The sequence below is a fragment of the Cetorhinus maximus genome, chromosome 22, assembly GCF_964194155.1.
Source record: "Cetorhinus maximus chromosome 22, sCetMax3.hap1.1, whole genome shotgun sequence".
Taxonomy (NCBI): Eukaryota; Metazoa; Chordata; class Chondrichthyes; order Lamniformes; family Cetorhinidae; genus Cetorhinus; species Cetorhinus maximus.
Genome location: NC_135900.1, coordinates 54,190,257 through 54,210,950, shown reverse-complemented (window position 1 = coordinate 54,210,950; position 20,694 = coordinate 54,190,257). Strand labels below are relative to the sequence as shown.

Here is a 20,694-nt window from a genome sequence, read left to right as displayed (position 1 = left end):
ATTTGATAGGGAGATAAAATATAGTTTTATACTTCAAAAGATTAATTGCCCACAATTTGTAATTTAGAGAAATAAGATTTTGTTAAATAAAGCTGAGTTACATTTGCTTTGGGTAAATCATAGCTTAGTTGCTCGAGAACACCCCAACCCAGGTAGACCCCTCCCAACACATTAGCTGCACTGATGGTTGGAATCTGTTGCATCTATGGGTGAATTGATTTGTTGGAATTTTCTAAGCTTGACTGCAATTTCTCGCTACGCATTAGGATTAAAATTGATCTGACAGTGCCACCTTGTGGTTTGTAACATATGGGATATTGGTATTCTGATAAATCTACCTTTGGTTCTCATTTTAGTTGGTAGTTGCTTCATCCATCCCACACTTATACTTGTTCCCAGCTAAGGCAGGTGGGAAGATCAGATCTGCTGTCACCGTTTTTCTAATGTTGTACATTCAGTCCACACTGATTCATACTGGTTGTTCATCTCCTCTGTCCAATCGTCTGGAAAAGCCAGCAGAAATCAGTAACTTTCTAGGCAAGGGAAGTAAATTTCCATTCCTTTTGTTAACTGGTAGTCTGTGTTAAATTATTTTTTAATGAAATATTTATTAAATGTACCGGAAAGAATAATTTATTAAAACACACCAGTAGCTCTGCCTAAGGAATGAGTTCTTTCTCCATCATGAGTTAATTCTGATTTCTATCTTCCAGCAATAGATTATTCTTATTTACTTCCACAATTTTATCAAATTGACTTGAAATTGGTTACCTGAGCTCACTTGTGTGAGAAACGCTGTCCTGGCTTGACCACATTTGGTATTGCGGGAAGTAAGCTACGTTTAACAGAATTTGCTTTCCAATTAAAGGTCCTGGCACCTGCTATGTTTTCAATTGCAGTCTTTAATATCCACAGATATTCTTTTAGAATTGGCAGATAGAGGAAGGAGGGAATAGATTTCGGTTGCTCACCTGGTCATTATTTGCTGACCACTAGTGGATCTGTAGATGTTGGTTTTGTCCTTTATAATACATCCAACCAGACTCTCCCCCACTCAGTTAAGTAACAGTTTAGGATTGTCCACTGATGTGAAGTAGCCCCAGCATCTGTCACTACTGTCAGGAGAGAGGAGGAAGATATTGCAATGCCAGGTAGTATCTCTAACAAAACGTGGAGTGGAGAATACAAAAGGTTATCTGTTTATATTTTGCTTTCAAAATACTTGCGTATTCCAAATTACCCACCTGTGATTAAAACCTTACCATTCCCTCACACATTCAAAAGGCAAATTTACTTTTATTTTAGATTGACCTTTAGAAAGTTGCCATTCGGAGCCTTGTAAACGTATCTATTGAAACGTGCATTCTCCTCTCTCTAATTAAAATCAGTCTCTGGCAATGCATCTCTGGTCAAAGTGGGAGTTGTACAGTGGTTTAAATTTCAAACGTTAGCAACATTAACAGTGACCTTTCATTGCTAGTTAAATAATTTGCTTTGCTTTCCCTACCCTATCCAGATACCTGAAGTACACACTGGACCAGTATGTTGAGAGTGATTACATTCTTGTTTACTTTCACTATGGGCTCAGAAGCAGCAACAAACCATCTTTAAGTTGGCTACAGAATGCGTACAAGGAATTTGACAGAAAGTAAGGCAATGTTTTCCAAATTAGTCAAAGTGTGTCGCCAGTAAATGACCACCGGCGGTATTAAGGTCCGGTCTAAAGGTACCAATTTGTTTGTCTCTGCATTCCAAAGCATTTACTTGGATAAAGAGAATGATTTGTTTCTTTTTCCATTCTGAGAAAGTAAACATTTTGTATCATTCTCCCAGATCTACACTGTTGCCTGGTTTTGATCTCCATATCAGCCCATTGGAGACCACTTTAGCAATAGGCTTGTAAATATCACTTTGTGGCACAATCCCACACAGTGGGCTTTCCACAGAAATTAATGCTGATCTAGGTGCGTGTATCGCCATGCTGATATCATGATGCTATCTCTTTGTCAGTGCAAGTACACTGTCCTATTAAACCGATACAGTGGTTTCAGCAGAGAAACACAGGTCTTTTTTTCCAACAGCAGATCAGGAGCTCAGTGGAAAAATTGAGATTTCACTTCTCTGGGAACAAGGTAGGTCAGTCAGGCTGTTACTATTAACAAGTGCAGCAGAAATGTGCATTTGTTGCCAGCTGCAAAGTAACACTTTTAACAGCACCTTAGAGGCTTTGAATGTAGAACTGCCCAGAACCTTTTTAATTCTTTCACAGGATGTGGGCATCACTGACAAGGCCAGCATTTGTTGCCCATCCCTAATTGCCCTTGGACTGAATGGCTTGCAAGGCCATTTCCAAGGACAGTTAAGAGTCGCCCACATTGCTAAGGGCCTGAAATCACATATAGGCCAGACCAGGTAAGGATGGCAGATTTCCTTCCCTAAAGGACATTAGTGAGCCAGATGGCTTTTTACAACAATCAGTGGATTGTTGCAAGAGAGACCACTGAGACTAGCTTTATATTCCAGATTTATTAATTGAATTTAAATTCCACCGAATGCCATGGTGGGATTTGAACCCATGTCCCTAGAGCATTTGCCTGTGTTACTAGTCCAGTGACATTACCACTATGCCACAATCTTGTCCTTTATTGCAGATCAAATGTGCAACATCATAAAAGAGAAAAATGAAACAGAAGGAACTTTCATTTATATACATCTTCTTTTCCATCCCATAGATGTGCCCAAGTACTTTGCAGCCAGTGAATTGATTTTAAAGTGCAGTCACTGTTGTTTTGTAGACAAGCACAGCTTTGTACATTGAAAATAAGAACGTAGGAACCTGAATAGGCCAATTGGCCCCTTGAGCCTGTTCCATCATTTAGTGAGAACATATCCACATACCCGCCTTTGCTCCACATCCCTTAATAACTATGGCTAACAAAAATCTATCAATCTCAGATTTACAATTAACTATTGATGTAGCATCAACTGCTGTTTGCAAAGGAGAGTTCCAAACTACTACCATCCTTTGCATGTAGAAGTGTTTCCCAATTACACTCCTCAAGGTTGGGCCCTAATTTTTAGACTGTGAGACCGCTGGTCCCCATCCAGCAAAAGTAGTTTCTATCCACCCTGTCTGTTTTCCTTAATAGCTTGAAAACTGATCAAATCACCACTTAACTATCTAAATTCCAGATGGGAGGATTTTCCCCCATCAGGCAGGCCCGGAGCGGCCGCACAACAGCCCCGCCCGCGATCGGGCCCCGACTGCGAATTCACACTGGCTGGCCAATTAACAGCCAGCCAACATGAATCGCGCACTGAAACGCTCAGCGTCAGCTGGGTGGGGGGGGAGGAGGAGGGCAGGCACGGAACTGAGCACATGCGCATGGGTGGGCGCAGTGAAAGCTCCCTGAAGGCACAGAGCTGTCTCAGGGAGCTGAAGATTTCTAACATTAAAAATAAAGATTTTAAAATTACAGTAAACATGTGCCCTCATGTGACTCTGTTAAAAATTAGATTTAAAAATTTTTACTTCATTTTTAGTTAACTTCGGAAACCTCATCCCACCCGTGGATGAGGTTTCCTCAAAAATCCAAAGGCCGCTTGGCCTTTTCGCCCACCTGTCAACCGTAAGGTTGGGTGGGCAGGGAAGAATTGACTTTAATTAACTTATTAATGGGCTTAATTGGGACACCCTGGTCCACTCCTCCATCACCCCCTACTCCTCAACCCCCACCTATGGCACCTCCCCATGCCCACGCAGAAGATGCAACACCTGCCCCTTCACTTCCTCTCTCCTCACTGTCCAAGGGCCCAAACACTCCTTTCAAGTGAAGCAGCATTTCACTTTCATTTCCCCTAACTTGGTCTATTGCATTCGTTGCTCCCAATGCGGTCTCCTCTACATTGGAGAGACCAAACGTAAACTGGGCGACCGCTTTGCAGAACACCTGCGGTCTGTCCGCAAGAAAGACCCAAACCTCCCTGTCGCTTGCCATTTTAACACTCCACCCTGTTCTCTTGCCCACATGTCTGTCCTTGGCTTGCTGCATTGTTCCAGTGAAGCCCAACGCAAACTGGAGGAACAGCACCTCATCTTCCGACTAGGCACTTTACAGCCTTCCGGGCTGAATATTGAATTCAACAACTTTAGATCTTGAACTCCCCCTCCCCCCATCCCCACCCCGTTTCTCCCCCCTCCCTTTTTTTTCAATAATTTATATAGATTCTTTTTTTCCCACCTATTTCCATTATTTTTAAATCTAAAACTAAAACTTTGTTAGTCTTTCCACCCCACCCCCACTAGAGCTGTACCTTGAGTATCCTGCCTTCCATTCTTAATTAGCACTTTTCTTAGATAATATCACCACCTTCAACACCTCTTTGATCCTTTTGTCTGTGACATCTTTTGATTATCTGCTCCTATCACTGCTTGCTTATCCCCACAATCACCCCACCCTCAACTTCTCTCTCCCCCTGCCCCCCCACCTCAGACCAGCTTATATTTCACCTCTCTCCTAACTATACTCAGTTCTGTTGAAGGGTCATGAGGACTCGAAACGTCAGCTCTTTTCTTCTCCACCGATGCTGCCAGACCTGCTGAGTTTTTCCAGGTAATTCTGTTTTTGTTTTGGATTTCCAGCATCCGCAGTAGCTTTTAGCTTTTTGTTTTTAGCCCTCTTAATTGTCGGCAGGCGCACTGCCGACTTCCGTCCACGCCCGCCAACCGAAATATTGCACGAGTGTGTGTTGAGTTTGGGACGCTCGCCCAACATCAACGTGCCCTATTTCACACTTGTGCATGTCAGGCGCGTGCCCGCTCGCCGAGGTGAAGATTCAGCCCTTGAGTGTGCAATCTCTCCTTGTAATTTAAATCTTGAAGGCCAGCCATCATTCTGGTGAATCAATGCTGCATTCCCTCCAAGGCCAATGTATCCTTCCTAAGGTGTGGTGCACAGAACTGCTCACAGTACTCCAGGGTGTGGTCTAACCAGGGCTTTGTATGGCTTAGGCATGACTTCTACCCCCTTATATTCTAGTCCTCTAGATGTAAAGGCCAGCATTCCATTAGCCTTTTTTTGTTCCTATTCATGATATTTAAATAATCTATGTAACCTGGACCTCCACTGCTTCTAGCATATCTCCATTTAGAACGTACACTGTTCCATCTGATTTAGGTCCGAAGTGGATGATATCACAATTGTCTACATTGAAATCCATTTGCCACAGTTTTGTCCATGCAGTTACTCTATCAATATCTCTTTGAAATTTTATGCTTCTATCTATGCTGCTTACAATACTTCCTATCTTTGTGTCATCTGCAAACGTGGATATGTGACTTTCTATCCCATTATCTAAGTCATTAATGAATAGAGTGAATAGTTGATATCCCCACACAGATCCTTACAGACATCGCTAGTCAAACCTTGCCAATTAGAGCATCTGTCATTTGGCAAACCTCCTGTCTGTCACCTGCCATCAGCCGATTTCCTAACGAAGTCAATAACTTGCCTTCAGTTTCATGAACTTCAACCTTGGCCTGCTTTCCCTTCTGAGGGGCTTTATCAAAAGCCTTATGGAAGCCCATGTACGTAACATCCATAGATATTAATCTGTCCACTACTTTAGTCAACTCTTTAAAAATTCAAAGAGGCTCATTGGGTATGACCTATCCTTTTAAAATTCATGCTAGCTCTCTGATCAGCTGAAACTTTTCAAGATGTTCAGTCATTTTATTCTTAATTATGAACTCTGATAATTTCTGACAACAGAGATTAGCCTAAGTAGTCCAGTGTAAAGGAATGGCTCCTGAATTGGAAGAACTTTGGAAGATTGTAGATAGAGCATGTTGTCACCTACTTTTGTTTAAAACCCTGGGATGGGGACCATCTGTTCCCGGGCACGTCGCCCATCATTATCATTGTGTTGAACATTATTGTTATTTTGTTCATGTTAATTTTGGTGAGTCCCCATCCCTAAGTCAATAATAGTTTCCTTGGGATGTCCGGCATGCTGACCTCTTCTTCTACTCTAAATACTGATGCAAAGTCATCATTCATGTCTGCCATTTCCTTTATTTTTATTGACAATATCACTGTGAAGAGTTTCCATGGAGCCCACATTGCTTCTGGCCACACTTTTTCTCGTACTGTAATTGTAAAATGCTTTGTGCTGCTTTTGCTATCACCTGCACGTTCCTTTTCATTCTTCCTTTCCATATTTCTAAGATCTCTTTTCTCATCCTTTGCTGCTCTTTTTCTCCCATGTGCCAGGTTTTATGTTTTCTTTAATGGATTTTTGTATGCTTTTTCATTTAATTTTAATGTTGTCTCTACCTCTTTGGTGTTGTCCACGATGGTATCCTCAGGCAAAGAGCGATCTTGCCCCTTGGGTATAAGTTACTTCTGCATCATATTAAATTCTGTTTTGAACACCTTCCTCTGATCTTCTGCCTTTCATCCATTAACAGATTTTCCCAGTTTACTGTGGACAGTCCCTGTTTCATTGCATTGAAGTCAGATTTAGCTAAATCTAGAATTACAGTAGCTGCTTTGGGTTTCCCCCTTTCAAGCGCTACAATGACCTCAATCATATTATAATAGTTATTAGGTAAATATTCCATGCACATTTCGGTTGTTATCTTAATCTGACTCATGATTCATTCCTAAATCTAACAGCAAGGTCCCACAAAAAACAAGGACATAAATTACCATTTAATCAGTTTTTGAAGGTGTTGATTGAGGGATAAATGTGCAAATCACTGATGGAACTCCCCTCTTCCTTGAAAAGAGCTTCAGGATCTTTCATGTCAACATGGAATAATAAGACAGGACCTTGGTTTATTGTTTCATTGACAAGGCAGCATCTCCAACATTGGTACACTCCCTCAATACTGCACTGTCAGCCTAGGTTATGTCCTCAATTTCTGGAGTGGGATTTCAACCAGCAATCTTCTGACTCAGCTAAGAGTTCTACCAGGAAGAGGAAGAAAATAAACTTTGAGGGTAAAATAGAATGTATTATAAAACAGATAGTTAGAGCTTCTTTAAATATATAAGAAGGAAGAGACAGACCAAAGTGAACATTGGCCCCTTACAGAATGAGACTGGGGAAATAATAATGGGGAACCAGGAAATGGCAGAGGAGTTGAATAAATACTTTGCTTCAGTCTTCATAGTAGAAGACACTAATAGCATTCCAAAAGTACTAAATAATCAAGGGGAAAAAGAGGGGGAGGAAATAAAAACAATAACAATCACTAGAGAAAAAGTACTAGGGAAACTAATGGGGCTAAAGGCCAATAAATCCCCTGGACCTGATGGATTACATCCTAGGATATTAAGAGATAGTGGATGCACTGGTAAAAATCTTTCAAGAATCCTTTTGATTCTGGAAAAGTCCCAGAGGATTGAAAAACTGCCAATGTAAACACCCTTATTCAAAAAGGGAGGGAGACAAAAACAGGTAACTAAAGGTCAGTTATCTTAACATCTGTAATTGGGAAAATGTTAGAATCTATTATAAAGGATGTAATATTGGAGCATTTAGAATTACATAATCTAATCAAGCAGAGTCAGCATGGCTTCATGAAGGGGAAATCACGCCTGACAAATTTATTAGAATTCTTTGAGGAGGTAACTGGCAGGATAGATAAAGGGGAACCAGTAGATGTAACATATTTGGATTTCCAAAAGGCGTTCGATAAGATACCACACGTAAGGCTACTTAATAAGATAAGAACTCATGGTGTTGGGGGTAGTATATTAGCGTGGGTAGAGAATTGGCTAACTAATAGAAGACAGAGAGTTGGGATATGGGGGGCATTTTCAGGATGGCAACCTGTAACTAGTGGAGTGCCACAGGGATCAGTGCTGGGGCCTCAATTATTTACAATATAATTAATGACTTGCATGACGGAAGTGAATGCAGTATTGCCAATTTGCAGATGATACAAAAATAGGTGGGAAGGCAAGCGGTGAGGATGACACAAGGAGTCTACAGAGGGATATAGACAGATTAAGTGAGTGGGCAAAAAAAGGTAGCAGATGGAACATAATGTGGGAAAATGTGAGGTTATGCACTTTGGCAGGAAGAATAAAGGAGCTGAATATTATTTAATTGGAGAAAGACTGCAGAAAGCTACAGCGGAGAGGGATTTGGGAGTCCTCGTGCATGAATCACAAAAAAACTAACATACAAGTTCAACAGGTAATAGGGAAGGCAAATGGAATGTTGGCCTTTATTTCAAAGGGAATGAAGTATAAAAATAGGGGAGTATTGCTAAAACTATACAAGGCACTAGTTAAACCACACCACTAGTTAAACCACACCTAAAGTATTTTGAACAGTTTTGGTCCCCTTATCTAAGGAAAGATATACTGGCATTGGAGGCAGTCCAGGGAAGGTTCACTAGGTTGATTCTGAGTATGGAGGGATTTTCTTATGAGGAGAGGTTGAGTAGGTTGGGCCTGTACTCATTGGAGTTTAGAAGAATGAAAGGTGACCTTATTGAAACATATAAGATTCTTAGGGGGCTTGACAGGGTAGATGCTGAGAGGTTGTTTCCCCTTGTGGGAGAGTCTAGGACCAGAGGGCATAATCTCAGAGTAAGGTGCCACCCATTTAAAACAGAGATGAGGAGGAATTTCTTCTCTGAGGGTAGTCAATCTGTGGAATTCTTTACCACAGAGGGCTGTAGAAGGTGGAGATAGATTTTTAATCAGTGAGGGGATCAAGGGTTATGGGAAAAAGGCAGGAAAGTTGAGTCAAGGATTATCAGATCAGCCATGATCTCATTGAATAGTGGAGCAGACTCGATGGGCCGAATGGCCTACTTCTGCTCCTACGTCTTATGGTCTTACGGAACAATTGTAATGACCAGTCTCCACCCAAAGTTATTAACCGAACTTCCCCTTTCAGCTGCTGATGGATCCATTATACATTATTATTTTTCCGTATTTCTTGTAAAGCTCCAGTTTAAAATATGATGAATATAAGCTTGTAACTTGGACAAGGACCCTAACATTGAGAAGAAAATGTTGCCAATTGGTAAGGTATACAGTTTTTTAGTTATAGAACAAGGTGTCCTTGCATGCCGAGTGCTTTGAATTATTTGTCTCTACCTATTTTGAGCAGAAGTACAGCTTGTACTGTTGCATTTTGTTTTCCCACTGGGGCCACAGTAAGAGTGTTCCTGGTTTGTGTTTTCTAATTTGCATAATAAAACTTCCTTTTCCGCCAAAATTGGCTTTTTAATGCAAAAGCAAAGTGGCAGAAAATTACTTTAGAGGCTGATAGTTTGAAGCAATTGGCCAGAAAGCACTGTAAATAAGTTTGTGTTGTCAGAGCAGTCCAAGCTGTTTGTTTAGAAAACTTTTCAAAGTGGCTCTAATTGGCATTTTTGTGGAGTTTGTTTTTTGTTTATTGATCTTTATTTTCTGTGCCTTTGACCATTTTCAGTCCAAAATTAGTAATATCACCCTACCTGTTTGTATCAACGCTGGGCCTCAAAGATAAATCCTTGACTTTGTTGCAGTTTCATAAATCAGAAGTCGGCTAAAATAATTTATTTTCTCCTGGGGTAGAATTTTCCCCCCGTTGTGGTGGGTTGTGCGGGGACCGACACGGATCCGATCAGCTCCCCCAACCGGGTCCGTGCCGCCATTTTACGTCGGCGGGCCAATTAAGGCCCGCCCAGTGTGATGCGTGCCCGGAAGCGCTGAGCGCTCCCTGTGCGGGCCGAGGGGGAGGGCATGCGCGCGAAAGGGTGCAGAAATCTCCCCGAGACACAGAGCTGACTCAGGGAGATCAGTTTTAAGTTTTAACAGTTCAATGAGGTGCTGAAAAAATGTTTATGACATGTCCCCTCATGTGAAGCTGTCACTGGAGCTGGGACACTTGCATTAATTTCAATAAAAAATTTTTGAGAAAATTTAAAATCATTCATGAAGCCTCATCCCGCCCGTGGATGAGGTTCCATGAAAAATGCGAAGGCCACCTGGGCTCTTCGCCTGCCCGCCAACCTTAAGGTTGGACAGGCTGCTCCATTAATTATTTTAATTGTTAGTTAAATGGCCTTAACAGGCCTTTGACAGTTCGGTGGGCGCTCAGCCGAATCAGCTGCTTGCCCACCGAACTGAAAATCTAAATGACGCGCGGTGACGTTGGGATGCACGCCTGATGTCACCCCGCGTCATTTTACACCTCAGCGAGCGGGCCCCACCCCTGCTCACCGAACCAAAGATTCTCCCTCTGAAGTCTGTTATATCAAACAGCAGCAGCCTGCAAACAGGAAGCAGATGGGGAGCTGACCATTGTCAACTGAAAAATGATGAACAATGAAGGTCCAATATCCTTTTTTCTATTGGGAGTTTTATGATTGAAGTTTTGAGGAGGATCTTTAATATTGACAGATGACTGTTTCTTTCCTTGTATCCTATGATAATAGGGTGATCATAGTCAGATCATATGTTGATGACAAAGTTCACCTGTATTTGCCAGTGGTTAAGTTGTGCTACTTAGCTTTCCAATATTTCAGTTGGTAAATACACTCTCTAGTATGCAACTAACCCAAACAGACCTGGAAAATCTAGTTCCATCGATGACCTGGGCTGAATTACCAAAAATTGGTCATGATGCCTCTGGATTATTTCTCCTAATGGCTGCTTGGTGGTATGGAATGTGCTATTTAATTTTCACTGAATCTGGGCACCCCTTCTCTCCAAGTACATCAGGGCTAACACAATGATTTGACACTTTCATAAGATAAGTTAACTGGTATTTTTCAGCTCCTTTGATTCAAAACTGGTTTTTCTTTTCTCCAGATACAAGAAAAATCTCAAAGCCCTTTATGTTGTGCACCCAACAAACTTTATCCGAATTCTTTGGAATATTTTCAAGCCACTTATAAGGTATGTGTTATGAAATGGCCTCTTGGTCAAGCCTGTAAGAACACAAATGAAAGATGGAATAGTGGAAAGTTTGTTGCTAGGATTTCTCAAAGACTAGAGACCATGCACTCCGCTTTCACCAAGGGTGTAGTTGAGTGTGTACCCACTTTAGATTTTTGAAGCCAAAATGTTAATTTTCTGGCTGCTGTCAATACCATCATATACTTTCCTCAGCCATTTTTATGTTGGGATCAGGTGATGATTGCTGCCAGAATCAGGAGCAGAAGCAGCAAATTGCAGATGCAGGCTTGACTTTTAAAATAAGTTTGAGTTAATCCAACAGTGCTATGGTAGCAGGAGAATTATCACAACCTTAAGTGTTTACTCAATTAAAAAATTTCTAAAGCAACTGAGTCAGCTGACTGTGTCCTTTTTCCCCTAGTACAGCTGTCCCTCCCACTCCTAGTTCTGTTATCTCATGTTTTAGAGCTTTTTCCCCCTTTTTTCTCCCCATCCTGTTCCTTATATTTAAACGCACTTATTTTTTCCCCTGCACCCCATTCATGACTTTCAGAACTCTGGTCTCCTCTTCCCGCTGCCGATTCTTGTAGCTCTCTCCTTTTCTACCCCTCCCTTGATTTTGGCATCTTGCTTTCACACGCCTGTCCTTGATCTCACTTCCAATTCTGGCATTTCCGTGTCTCTCCACCCCCACTCCCACCACCAAACCTCACCATCTTGATTTCTACTCTCAGTATTTCTCCTATTCTGCTTTCAATTCTGCAGGCTTCTTTTCTTGTCCAATGTCTAATATTCTTGTAAAATGGGATAGTTCTGTCTGCTGGTCACTGGCTTTAAACCAACCACAGACTGACAGATGGGTGGCTGTGCATTGGTAACTGGCTGCAGGTTGATTTGAAGAAAGTGGCTGTCTGACTGGCTGTTAATTGTACATGGGTGGCTTCTGATTTTGGATGGCGGCAAGTGACAGGCATCTGGTGATTTATATATTTTGGTGGTGACTGACTGACTGACTGGTGCTGTCTGGCTGTGGTTTGGCTCATCACTGGTTGTAATCAGTTGGCTTCATAAGATTATAGGAAATAGGAACTGGCCATTCAGTGCATCAAGCATGCTGCAACATTCAGTAAGATCTTGACTGATCTGATTGTGGCCTTAACTCCATTTTTCTGCCTGCCTCTATAACCCTTGACTCCCTTGTTGATCAAAAATCTAACTTGGCCTTGGATATATTCAATGACCCAGCTTCCACTGCTCACTGGAGCAGAAAATTCCAAAAGTTAATGACCCTCAGAAGAAATTCCTCCTCATCTCCATCTTAAATTGGAGATAAGCTGTGCTTCCTGGTTCTAGATTTCCCCCATGAGGAAAAGCATCCTTTCAGCATCTACCATATTAAACCCCTTCAGAAGCTTATGTTTCAATAAGATTACTTCTAAACTCCCATGAATATTGCTCATACTTTCTTCATAAGGCAACCCCTTCATCCCAGGAATCAGCCTGGCTAACCTTCTCTGAATACTTCCAATGCAAGCGTACCCCTCTTTTAGTAAGGTGTCCAAAACTGTACACAGTGCTCTAGGTATAGTCTTACCAATGCCCTGTACAGTTGTAGCAAGACTTCCCTACTTTTATACTCCATCCCCCTTGCAATAAAGGCCAATGGTCCACTTGCCTTTCTAATTTCCTACTGTACCTGCATGCTAACCTTTTATGACTCCTATACAAGGACACCCAGATCCCTCTGTACTGCAGCATTCTGCAGTCTCTCTCTATTTAAATAATATTCTGCTTTTTATTCTCCTTGCCATAGTGTACAACCTCACATTTTCCCATATTATGCTCCATCTGCCAAATTTTTGCTGGTTTAATTAACCTATCTATATACCTTTGCAGATTCTCCAACTTGCTTTCCCACCTATATTTGTATCATCTGCAAATTTGGCTATAATACAGTCTGTACCTTCATCCAAGTCATTAAAGAGATCATAAATATTTGAGTCCTAGCACTGACCCCTGTGGCACTCTACTTGTTACAGTTTGCCAAATTGAAAATTATCCATTTATCCTAATTCTGTTTCCTGTAGTTAGCTAATCCTCCATCCATGCTAATATATCACCCCAAAACCATGAGCTCTTACCTTGCACAATAACCTTTTATGGGGCACCTTTATCGAATGCCTTTTGGAAAGCCAAATACACTAAATCTACTGGTATCCCTTTATCCACCCTGCTTCTTACACCCTCAAAGAACTCTAATAAATCTGTCAAACATGGTTTTCCTTTCACAAAACCATGTTGACTCTACTTGATTGTATTATGATTTTCTAAGCATCCTGTTACTACCTCCTTAATAATGGTCTCTAACATTTTCCTCATGACAGATATTAGATGGTTTTCTAATCCGCTGGGACCTTTCCAGAATCTAGGGAATTTTGGAAGATTACAACCAGTGCATCCACTATCTCTGCAGCCACTTCCTTTAAGACCATCAGGTCCAGTGGTCTTGTCAACCTTTAGTCCCATTAGCTTTCCAAGTACTTTTTCTCTAGTGAAAGTCATTGTTTTAAATTCCTCCCTCCCTTTGCCTCTTTATTTTCTACAATTTTTCGGTTGCTTTTTGTGTCTTCTACTGTGAAGACAGATACAAAATATTTGTTCAAAGCCTGTGCCATTTCTTTGTTTTCTATTAATTCCCCAGTCTCACCCTCTAAAGGACCAGCACTCACTTTAGCTACTCTTTTCCTTTTCTTATAATTGTAGAAGATTTTACTGTCCGTTTTTACATTTTTGTTTGTTTTCTCTCATACTCCAATTTCTCCCTCTTCATTATTCTTTGCCATCCTGGGCTTGTTTCTAAAGTTTTCCCAATCTTCTGGCCTACCACTAATCTGTATGAAGATTAAAATAGCCCATGATTATTGCAGTAGCTATCTTATAAACCTGCATTATTTCTTGATTTATACCTACCGTGTAGCTACTGTCAGGGGCCTATAAATTATTTCACCAGTGACTTCTTTCCTTTGCTATTCCTTATCTCCACTCAAACTGATTATACATCTTAATCCTCTGAACCAAGATCATTTCTCAATACTGAACTTATCCTCATTCTTTATCAACAGAGCTACCCCATCTCCTTTACCTTTTCTTCCTGTCCTTCCATATGTCAAATACCCTTTGAATGTTCAAGCCCTAGCCATGGTCAGTTAGCCCTTACAAAGATGTGGTCGCCATCATATCATGCTCATTTATTTCTTTTTGTGCTATCAATTCATCCATCATATTACAAATGTTACTTACATTGAGATAAATAACCCTTAATTTTATATTTTTACCGTTATTTCCTACTTTGACCTTATCTGCTGGGCACTCTTATTTGTACATTCTGTTCCTTGCTGGGGAGAATTTTCTCCCCGTTGGGGAGGGTTGTGCGGGGGTGGGCGCACAGCTGATCGGCGCCCCCGATCGGCTGGGTGCTGCCATTTTACGTGGGCAGGACAATTAAGGCCTGCCCAGTGTGACACGTGCCTGGAAGCGCTGAGCACTCCCTGTGCGGGCGGGGGGAGTAGGCTGAGTTGGGACATAAGCACGAAAGAGCGCAGAAATCTCCCTGAGGCACAGAGGTGACTCGGACATTAATTTCACGTATAAAACATTGAATAAAGGGAGAAAAAAATTTTAAGGACATGTCCCCTCACGTGAAACTGTCATATGAGCTGGGACATGTCCATTAATGTTAATAAAAATTTTTCTAACATTTTAAAAACGTTCATGAAACTTCATCCCGCCCGTGGATGAGGTTCCATGAAAAATGCGAAGGCCGCCTGGGCCCTTTGCCTGCCCGCCAACCTTAAGGTTGGATGAGCAGCTCAGGTCAATGATTTCATTGATTGCTAAATGGCCTTAATAAGCATTTGACAGTTCGGCGGGCGCACAGCTGAGTCAGCTGCATGCCCGCCAAACTGAAAATCTGAATGACGCACAGTGATGGGACTCACGCCCGACGTCTCCCCACGCCATTTTACGCATTGGCGAGCGGGCCCCACCCCCGCTCACCGACCTGAAAATTCAGGCCCCTGTCACACTCTGATTACCATTACCTGTAAAGGTGCCCTACATTATTGCCTTGTCCTTTCTCTTCAACTGTCCAATTCTCCCCTCATGTAACCCCTCCCCTCCACTATTTAGTTTAAGGTCTTCTCTACAACCCTATTTATACGATTCACCAGTATCCTGGTCCCAGCACAGTTCAAGTGACGATCATCCCAGTGGCACTGCTCCCTCTTTCCCCAGCACTGGTGCCAGCGTCCCATGAATCAAAACCCATTTCTCCCACACCAATTCTTGAGCCACGCAATCAACACAGATCTTAGTTACCCTATGCTAAATTGCTTATGGCTCAGGTAGTAATCCACAGATTATTACCTTTTGTGGTTCTGCTTTTTAATTTAACCCCAGGCTGCTCAAGGAGAACTTCTTTCTTAGTCCTACCTATCTTGTTGGTACCCACATGGACAATGACAACTAGACCCTATCCCTCCCCCTCCCAAGTTCCTCGCCAACCCTAAGGGGCTGTCCTTAACCCTGGCACTGGGCAGGCAGCACAGCCTTTAAAATACAAGCTGTCAGCTGCAGACAACATATCTATCCCCTTAACTATACTGTATCTACTACAACTATGTTCCTCTTTACTCCTCTTGTGCCGCAGTGCTGTGGGTGGCTGGTTGGGGTAAATTGCTAGGTGGCTTCTGGTGGTTGATCGGCAGTAGACTGGCTGGCTGAGAGTCGGCTGGTTTACCTGTTCTTTGGCTCAGCTACTCACTAGATAAACTCTCAGAAGCATCAGAGGAGCATGTTTTGCATTTTTAATTATTCTGACATGTCATGAAACTATATATATATATATATATATAACTATAAACAATTTCTGTATCTGTAAAACATGTCTACTCAAATGCTGTAAGTGGAAGAAATGAAGTATATACAAAAAACATTTCTGGAAATGGCAAGCCTCCAAACACTGCTAGCAAAGAAACTTCCTGCATGATCTACAATGTACCAATTTCTAAAATCGCCCAAGTCATAAGTATTTTTACTAGAATAAAATTATTCCTATCTCCAAAAGCATTCTTGATGGTGCTGACCAGTGGAAATAAGTACAAAATATTGATTTGCAATGTATAGATGTTGAAATAATTTGTAATCTTCTGGAAAGAGCACTTTTTAAATTTTCTAATCCATTGTCCAATTTTCTTTCAGTCATAAATTTGGAAAGAAGGTGATATACGTAAATTACTTAAGTGAACTGAGAGAACATTTGAACTATGATCAGCTCATCATCCCTTCAGAAGTAATCCAGTATGTATCGAGATAATGTTCAGGGACACTGATTTGTTTTATATAAAATTGTGTATCTGACTTCTTTAAGTTTACATCTCGTACTATTAAAAGGAATGAACTGTAGATTTTTGTTATTGCATGATATGCTAACAAGAGACACTCTACTTGGAAGGGGGATTTAATCTCATAGGCTTTCCCTTCCTCTCTTGCTGTTGTCACCTGTTCCTGAAATTGAAATATTCTATTGCTGGGGTCATTTCATCCGGCGCCCAACTGAGAATGGACAGAGCTCTCACTCAAGGCAGCTGAGTTCAAATGACAGACTCCCAACCTGTTATACCACTGGAGCAACTGGCTCACTGGTATACAAACTTATACATAATGAAATTGTTGAACTTAAATGCAGAAGATAAGAGCAATATAATTTGTGTTATTCTTCATCTTTACAGTTCTCCAATGGTAAACTAATCTTCTATTTTTTTATTTAATTACTATGACTTATCCCTTCACTGTTTCTGCATTCCCTTCAAGTACTCCATATTAACTTCGTCATCACAGATATTATAACAACTTTATTTTTCCTGCTACAAATTGTAATTCAGTGATGTAACTGTCAAATCTTTAAGTTCTTGATTTTAAAACAAAACTACCTTGTGCAGTGCTTATTTTGAAATTGACTATAGATATTCCCATTGCCAGCAGAAATAGTTTCTCTACCCTTCGTCTGTGCTGAATTAGGTGATCGCATTTCAGCTAACGGTGAGGCACAGAAAATGGTCTTGGCTATTCTAGGCCAGAGAAGGGCAGAGCACAGGATTAAACTCAGCTATGGCACCCTTCACAGTTCAATTGTCTGATGAAGCTTTGCTTTCTAGGCTGATACATGAAGATCCTCTTATCTACTAAAGGGTAACTGGTAACACTTGGACCCATACCACAAAGTAAATCAGCACCTTTGGGAGAGAAGAAAAAAATAGAATGAAAACCAAATACATTAAAAAATCCTATTGAATGGTGTCAAACATACATGGACCATACTGTGCATGATGAACTGTTGTTTTTCCCTACTTTAAAGCAGAAAATAAAGGTATTGAGTGGAAATTTGAACTCCAGCAAGGTTTTAAAGCTAGTAGTTTTGGATTGGCAGTTCACTATACGACCTGTCTCATCTCCTTCCATTGAAAGCAGGTTGTATTTATGAGTGGCCAAGGTGCTACTGATGGTTTTATGTCCCCACTGAATGTTAACCCTTTGTCCCATTATCACTGTCAGTCAAAAAACCTAAGTGAGCAGACATAAAGTGTTCCAACCAAAGGCTTTATAAATCGCAATAAAACATCCATATGACTTGTGTAGAGAAATTATAACAATGGGATGAGTTTGCTATTTCAATTTCTCCACCTCCATAATTTCTAATATTCCTGAATATGCAAAATATATAAATTTTCTGATGTGGTAACACATTTTTTTATTTTTGAATGACCTAGTAAGGTGGTTAAAAAAGCATATGCAATCCTTGGCATTATCAATAAAGGAATAAAGCACAAAAGCAAGAAATGTATGCTAAATCTTTATAAATTACTGGTTAGGCCTTGGTTGGAGAATTGTATACGGTTCTGGGTACCATATTTTAGGAAGGATGTTGAGACCTTGGAGAGGGTGCAGAGGAGATTTACTGGAATAGTACTGGAGTGAGGCACTTCAGTTATGAGGAAAGACTGCAGAAGCTGGGATTGTTCTCTTTGGAGCAGAGAAGGTAAAGGGAAGACTTAGTAGAGGTGTTTAAAATTGAAGGGTTTTGATAGAGTATGTAGGGAGAAATTTTTCCGCAGGCAGAGAGTCAGTAACCAGACAAGCTAATTGGCAAAAATACCAGAGGTGACATGAGGATTTTTTATGTAATGAGTTATGATGACTTGGAATGCAGTACATGCAAGGATGGTGGAACCAGATTAGTAGTAACTTTCAAAATGGAATTGGATATATACTTGTAAGGAAAAAATCTGCAAGGCTATGAAGAAAGAGAAATGGAGTGGAACTAATTGGAAGCTCTTTCAAAGAGCTGGTACAGTCACAATAATGGGAATGACCTGTGTTGTATGATTATGTGATAAAACTTCCTCACCCTCTTATAGCTGCCTAAGTTATTGTAAAGCCATTAGAGACAGTAGTTTGATTTAACTTTGTTCCTAAAGATCTCCTACATGCGCTTCCTTGAGGCTATCAAAACCAAATAAGATGTAGTAACTACCAAGTGGAATTTGAACAAAACTATAAACATTTCATAGAATCTGGGAATACTTTTAATAAAGTGATAAATTCTGTTACGTGATATGACATGAGCCAATAAAATCTATCTGCCGGACTTGCACCAAATTTATTGCTACTTTTACTGGACGTTTTAGGAAGAGAAAAGAAAGGCACTAATGTGCTTTATACACAGGCAGAAAAGGTGCTTGTTCAGAATCAACTAGATTTTGGATTGATGAAAGCTTGAACTTTAGTCTGAGCCATTGATGTAGAGTAGCCATTAATCACAGTGTATGAAGGACATCTAATCACAGTTTACATCGAGACTACAATTGAAATATTTGTTTGTGTATAAAATTGGAGTGTTTTAGAAATGGATATAGAATATACCGTGTGTATAATTCAAGTACCGCTAGTAAATATGGGTGTAATACTGTGGTTTTGTTTGTTTTTCACAGAAGGTTAAGTTGCTTACATTTGCATTCATTTTGGAGTCTGTCAAAGTGAATTGAATTATTTGTTTTAACAATTTGGAAACAAGGCAAGTGTTCTTGAAACCAGTAAAAGTGTACATGGTTGTGATACAATCATCCAGCTGGCTTTGACTTCCGGGTGCAAAATCTTTGCATTTTTCCTGTCTGTTTTGAGGCTGTGGGGAAGTATGAAATGTGGGGAGTTGTTCTGTCAGCTCACTGGCCCCCAACTCCATTATGAAGCTTTTTTCAACTAATGGTGGATGTCTCTGTTCATCCTGTCTCCCTTTCTGCTCTGTTTTTTGCTCGCTCTTTTTGCTCTTTCTTCTGCCTTTTGTTTCTCTTTTTTCTCTCTCTTTCTCTCACTCACTCACTCACTCACACACTCTCACACTCACACACACTCTCTCTCTCTCTCTCGCCATTATTATGCCACTGACCGCAAAAGGTACATCAGACCCTGAAGTCTGTACAAAGGGATCTTGAAAACAAGAACAAGGAAGTGGTGTTGAATTTGTAGAAGACATTGGACAGACCAGATTGTGAGTATTGGGTGTAGTTGTGGACACCCAATAGAAGTGTTATCAAATGTGTGGAAGTGCTGCAGCAAAAATTCATCAAGGTGGTAGCAGGAAAGGGCAATTGTAGCTATAAGGAATGATAAGAAAAAAATCCAGGCTTTATCACTGGAGCAAGGAGGGTAAGGGAAGATCTAATAAAAACTTTCAAGATTCTAAAATGTTTTGAATGAAAAAGTTGTAAACAGCTGTTTTTATTAGTTGACCAGACATAGCAAGACGGGCTAGATTCAAGACTACTGCTAGGAAAGAGCAGGAGGAAGTCAGAAGGACTTCTCTTCACCATTGCATCCCCCTGCCCTCACACACACACACACACACACACACACACACACAGTCATCCAAAATGGAGTACTCTACAAGAGATTATTTAAAGTGGAAGTGGATAAATATTTGAAAAGAGAGAATATAAAAGAATACAGGAACAGGGCAGAGAAATTGAATTAGGGTAAATAGTTGCAATTGAAGAGCTCACACTGGCACATTCACAGATAGATACATATATGATTAACATATTAAGCTTTCATAATTACCTCACCCACAATCTTCCCTTTCAAGTCACGGATTAAGTTATAAAGAATAGAAAAAGTAGAATATTATTTAAATGGAGCAAGACTGCAAAATGCTGTGGTACAGAGGGACCTGGGTTTCCTTGTGTTTGAATCAAAAAGTCATAATAAACAGTAATTTCTGTGATTCGAGTAACTTCTTACCATTTTAAACTGGTGTTTCAAGCAGATAATGAACTCCTGTCATCAGATCATGAGGTTTATATTGCAGTGCTGTTACTTTTTCCGCACCATGTAACAGAAATAGTTTCCTCTGTTTTAATATAACCACTGTTCATTATAGTGATGTTTCTAAGGCACAGGCTTGTGCTTCTGGTCTAATTATGTTACATTTGAATATTACATTGCACGGCAGTTCACTGGAATGTCATTTTTTTTAGAACAAGCAATATGTTCACTTTTGAGAATACAGTTTATTGAATACATCACATATGCACGGGCTAGTTAGTGATCTTGAGGTAATGATGGTGCATTTAAAAGGCAATGCTGATTTTACCTTTGGAACAGTTTTGTCATTTTAAGTCTACAGGTGTATTGTTGCATGGAAGTGGAATTGGAGCTCACTATATCCATA

The 20,694-nt window shown here is 40.6% G+C and overlaps 1 protein-coding gene across 4 annotated transcripts in view; it reads left to right on the top strand.

Moving 5' to 3' along the window:
- The window catches only part of LOC144696708 (rho GTPase-activating protein 8-like), an 84,112-nt gene that overhangs the window by 37,889 nt on the left and 25,529 nt on the right, over positions 1–20,694 (top strand). For 3 of the 4 annotated variants that reach the window (XM_078568336.1, XM_078568340.1, XM_078568337.1), the window contains 3 exons: positions 1,517–1,648; positions 10,824–10,910; positions 16,170–16,268. In XM_078568336.1, coding sequence (XP_078424462.1) covers positions 1,517–1,648; positions 10,824–10,910; positions 16,170–16,268 — 318 coding nt within the window. The remainder of the gene's footprint in view (positions 1–1,516; positions 1,649–10,823; positions 10,911–16,169; positions 16,269–20,694) is intronic. The other variant, XM_078568339.1, reaches the window with a different exon arrangement.